The following is a 5,000-nucleotide window of genomic DNA, read 5'->3' as shown; positions in this document are numbered from 1 at the left end:
TGTTTATGTGTGTGTGTGTGTGTATCTGTCTGTCTGTCTGTGTATGTGCGTACGTGCATGTGTGTGTTGGTGTGTCTGTCTGTGTGTGTGTCTGTCTGTGTGTATGTGTGTGTGCGTGTGTGTGTGCGTGTGTATGTGCGTGTTTATGTGTGTCTGTCTGTCTGTGTGTGTATGTGTGTGTGTGTGTGTCTGTGTGTATGTATGTAAGTGTGTCTGTGTGTCTGTGTGTAAGTGTGTCTGTCTGTCTGTCTGTTTGTCTGTCTGTCTGAGTGTATGCATGTGTATGTGTATGTGTGTGTATGTGTGTGCGTGCGCGCGCGTGTGTGTTGGCTGGCTACGGTATCATTCCGTACAGGGATTGTCCCACTTAGTCCTCATCGTCGCAAACCTTATCTCCACTAATCGACGCAACGCCGAGAAGGGGAAGAGCCTACGCAGACGTCAGCAGCCGAAGAACCAGGGGGGAAAAGGGAAAAGGGGAACACGGAGGGGCACGGGGCCACGCTCTTCCACAAAAAAACGAGCGAACGGAGTGATAAAGAAAGTGTGAGGTGAGGAGGAGCGGTGTCAGGGAGGGAGAGAGAGAGAGAGAGAGAGAGAGAGCGAGAGAGAGGGAGAGAACGCCTGAGCGGAGAGGGATGAGTGAAGGGTGGGAGAAGGAGCGTGGGCAGGGAAGGAGAGAAGGAAGGGGAGCAGAATGAATGGGAGGAAAGGTGGAGAGGAGAGTGACAGGATGACTCATCCGGGGCAGCCATTCCAGCCGGAACACTGGGAGGCAAACGGAGAGAGATCCAACCTGAGTGCTCAGCCTAGATGATGAGTGGCATTGTGTATACTCAATATAATGGTATTGTGAATTACTGTTTATTGAGTATATTGTTGTCTATGGTGATTTCTACTGTATATTGTTGTTTATGGTGATTTCTAGGGTGTATAGTTGTCAATTGTGATTTCTACTGTATACTGTTGTTTATGTATATTGTTGCCTATTGTCATTTCTACTGTATATTGTTGTCTATGCATATTATTGTCAATGCTGATTCATACTGAATATTGCTGCCTATGCTGATTTATACTGTACAGTATATTGTTGTCTATGGGGATTTCCAGTGTGTATTGTTGTCAATGCTGATTTCTACTGTATATTAATGTCTATGGTGATTTCTACTGTATATTGTTGTCCATGCATATTGTTGTCTATGGTTATTTCTACTGTATATTGTTGTCCATGCATATTGTTGTCTATGGTGATTTCTAATGTATATTGTTGTCAATGGTGATTTCCAGTGTATATTGTTGTCTATGCATTTTGTTGTCTCTGGTGATTTCTCCTGGGAATTGATGTTTATGGTGATTTCAAGTGTATATTGTTGTGTATTGTTATTAATATTGTATATTGTGGTCTGTTGTAATTTCTATTGTATATTGTGGTATTTAGATCTTCTACTACAGCCCGAACCAGGGTCACAGAATGACAAAGACAAACCTTAACAACGTTTGAGACTGATTTTTGTACAAATCATCTTTCTCTTATTCAATAAAGTATTTTGAGTAACCATTACTTTTTCCCCACTGAACTTCGGAAGTTTAAATGCAAGGATTTCCTCGGATTTCTCTGTTTAAGATTTGAGAAGAAGATAAGTACACAAAGAGTTGGGTTCAAGAGTATGGTATACGCTTCAGCGGTAGGTTCAGGAAATCAGGAAATGTTGCCTCCGGTGCAGAAGAACTGGACTAACTTTTGGCAAAATTCGAATTTGTGGAAAAATCAAACAAAACAGTGACATACATGGTGTTGTTTCTGAGCATTCACAACAAAGCTGAGGCGGGCGGGTTGGAAGACGCTGTGGTTCCCGAGGCAGAGCGGCCTGCAGCGTCGACGTGAACGCCCATGTTTTAAAGTACCTGGTGGAACGGATCCTTCCTCATGTTGCGACTGGCCAGGGGCTCGTCGAAGGGGAAGACCACCGAGTAGTTCTTGGCGTACGACTCGTGGCTCCTCTCTCTGATCCACCTGTCGTTCGCGACCAGGGAGTTGTGGAAACGCCTGAAACGGGACGGAGAAGAACAGTCGAGTAGGAGACCCTGCGTTCGACTTTCACTGAATGTTGGAAAAGACATTTTCCTCTTTTAGGTCTGCAAATACTTATAAATTATTTGTATGTTGTTGTGTATTAGTATTGGTACTCAGTATTGGCACGTCCCCATGATTTGGTTCAAATAACAAAAAAAACAACCTGTTTTTTTATTATTTTTATTTGCATCTAAAAAGCTCAATTATTATTATTGTTTTTATCAACCCTAACCCTGCAACCCGACTTTAAATCCTGAGTATGAGGTTATATTCAGGGTTTAAAAGGTTTAAAAATAAAATAAAATAATCAAAAAAAAAAACACCATCATTTAATGTTAAACTTTCTCCAACCATTCTCCACATTCGGTGTGTTGCTGTACCTAATGTCGTATCCGTACATGTCCTTCTCGGGGCGGCCGTGTATGATCCAGTGAGCCAGCTCTCTGCCACAGCCTCCGCCCAGCATCATACCTGTGATCAAGTCGACAGGATGTTTAGATGAACTCCACCCTCTACAGCATCCGCAAGCAACAAGATCTTAGAGATCCTCAAAGATGACGCCCGCAGCAGAGCGCACGTTGAAATGGATGGAGCACATGGGTCTTTCATTGGGTTAACGGAAACGTTTAGCATTCAGTTAATGTGCAGATCACTGCTGATGTCAATTTAGCTTTAGTATCTTTCGGCTTCTTCTTCTTTTATTTCCAGATTGTGTCTGGAAAATCGGTTTTCCATTTTTTGACTCGGCCACACACAACAGTGACATCTCCTGTATATATAGTATGTATATATATATATATATATATATATATATAGTTATTTATAGTAATGGGCAGTGGTATGCATGAGCGTGATAATTCAAAATGTGTACGATTTCTCAGAAGAAAAATGCGGACAGATGTGCGCACAAATGTTAAAAATCCCTAATATTTTTTTATGACATTTACTTTTTGAAAGGGAAAATTTAGAAGCTTTTCCAAAAAACACTGACATACAAAGACCAAGACCATTATTACCACAAGGCAGCAAATAAAAAGCCTGATCTGGAAACTTGACGCGAGCAAGTGAAGAGAGGAGGCAGGTCCAACAGAGCAAAACACCGCCCCCTACAGGAGGGAAGGACGCCTGAAGGTCAAATGGTTTTCAAGTTCAAGTTCAAGTTCAAGAGATTATAAGCGGCCACATCTGCTTGATATCATTCAAAACTGGCATCCCCAAACTCACCCAGTGCTCTAATATAATACTTCCTTGCTGGTGATGCCATAACACGCCGTGCGCCAAATACGCACGGTCATGCGCGCGCTGAGGAGAGGGCGTCGATATTCCGCACCATGACCGACGCGTCCTTGCATTCACCCCTACATCCCTTTTGGCATGACATCCACTGCCACCCCCCCCCCCACCCACCGCCACTCCATCCTTCACCCCGTCACCCGTCTGTGGGTGCTGTCGCTCCGGGCGGAGCCCGGGTGGACATTTGAACGAGGGGGGGATGGGTGTGGGTGAGTGGGAGGAGGGGGAGGGCTGGCTCCTCTCAAGTCGCCGAGGAGGCGACCGGCAGGAGAGGGGACGGGGGGGGGGCCGGGATGACCGTCCCCCGACGGGTGCTTTTGCGCGGACCCCCCTCCGAGAACCCCCCATCGCTTTCCTCCCACTCCTCTTTTCATTTCCCTCGCTCGGTCGTATTTTTCCTCTCTTGCCCTTCCCTCCTCCTCCTCTTCTTCCTCTCCGTCGGGGTTCTTTGCTGACGAACAGCACGCTGGTTCCCCTGCTTTCCACCTCTGTGTAATTATTCATTTATTTTCCTTCCTTTCGGGCGTGTCCCTCTTCCTCTGTGATTTAAAAGTGGCCTAAGAATAGGGAGAAAATCTTCCATTTTTTTTTTCTTTTACCACAGTTTGCCTCCTTTTCCGCGCGCCTTCCTTCCACCCCCCCCCATACATGATGCCGCCTCTCCTCCTCCATCACTGCCCCCACCCTCCTCCCCCACTACGAGGCTTCAATCCATCTCTCCATCCCATCCATCTATCTCGCTCTCATCTTCTGGGATGATCGGTGAGTTTCTCCTCCCGCACCGACACAAGCCTCCGTTGGAGAATTTTGGAGCTGATAGATTGACGCGTAACACATTTCTTTAACTTTTCCAATCCGGCCGAGGACGGCATTCTGCCTCGGCGCAAGACGCCGGACAGAGTTATCCGCGGCAATAAATGGGCTTTAATCGTCATAAAAAAACATCTTCAAGGGCACGTTACCCGGAGATGGTATTATTTTCCGGTGTGTTTGTAACTATGGATAAAATAATGTTGCCAGGCAACAAATACAAATACTGCCAGGAAGCCACGTTTTTCCATCGCTTAGCAACCGGTTCAGCTCGATAAAGTTACAGCGGATTAAGAGACTCGGGGAAAAAAAGGCCCCCCCTTGCTTTGACCTTGCCTTTAAATAATTATCTGCGTCGTATAAAGCCGCTTTTAACTTTGTCTCTGGTTGCTGTGAAGGAGAGGCGGGGAGGGGCAGATATTTCATTCTGGAAGACAGGAGCCTTGAGGGGAGAGTGAAGGCGGATGAGGAATGGAATGACAAAAAATAGGCACGGGTCCACCCCTGCTTTATGGGTGCACCCGTGTGTGTGTGTGTGTGCGCGTGTGTGTGTGTGTGCGTGCGCTCTTATGTGCCCGTGTCGGGCGGGCGGGAGGCAAGTGTTTGGGCCGCGCTCGCTGTGCAGCCACAGCGGGGGGCCCCCCACGTTGGTAATTATCAAGTCGCTGCGGCCCAGCTGCGTTTCCAGCTCCCCGCTACGCCCCGCCCGTTTCAATGAGATGCGTCCCGGTCCGACCCGTTCAACGCAGACAGGCGGCTGGACGGAGGGAGGGATGGATTACAGTCCATCAGTCCACTTCTGATGCCAGCTCGTAATAACTCG

At 46.9% G+C, this 5,000-nt stretch overlaps 2 protein-coding genes across 2 annotated transcripts in view; both read right to left on the bottom strand.

Moving 5' to 3' along the window:
- urm1 (ubiquitin related modifier 1) overlaps positions 1–5,000 on the bottom strand; it is a 96,054-nt gene that overhangs the window by 23,048 nt on the left and 68,006 nt on the right. The window lies entirely within an intron of this gene.
- The window catches only part of sardh (sarcosine dehydrogenase), a 44,205-nt gene that overhangs the window by 18,669 nt on the left and 20,536 nt on the right, over positions 1–5,000 (bottom strand). Inside the window, exons 11-12 of the mRNA XM_080018186.1 lie at positions 2,455–2,545; positions 1,906–2,047 (exon numbers count right to left, since the gene is read on the bottom strand). Coding sequence (XP_079874312.1) covers positions 1,906–2,047; positions 2,455–2,545 — 233 coding nt within the window. The remainder of the gene's footprint in view (positions 1–1,905; positions 2,048–2,454; positions 2,546–5,000) is intronic.

Source organism: Zeus faber (genome assembly GCF_960531495.2).
Source record: "Zeus faber genome assembly, chromosome: 17".
NCBI lineage: Eukaryota > Metazoa > Chordata > Actinopteri > Zeiformes > Zeidae > Zeus > Zeus faber.
This window is presented reverse-complemented; position numbering and strand designations above follow the sequence as displayed.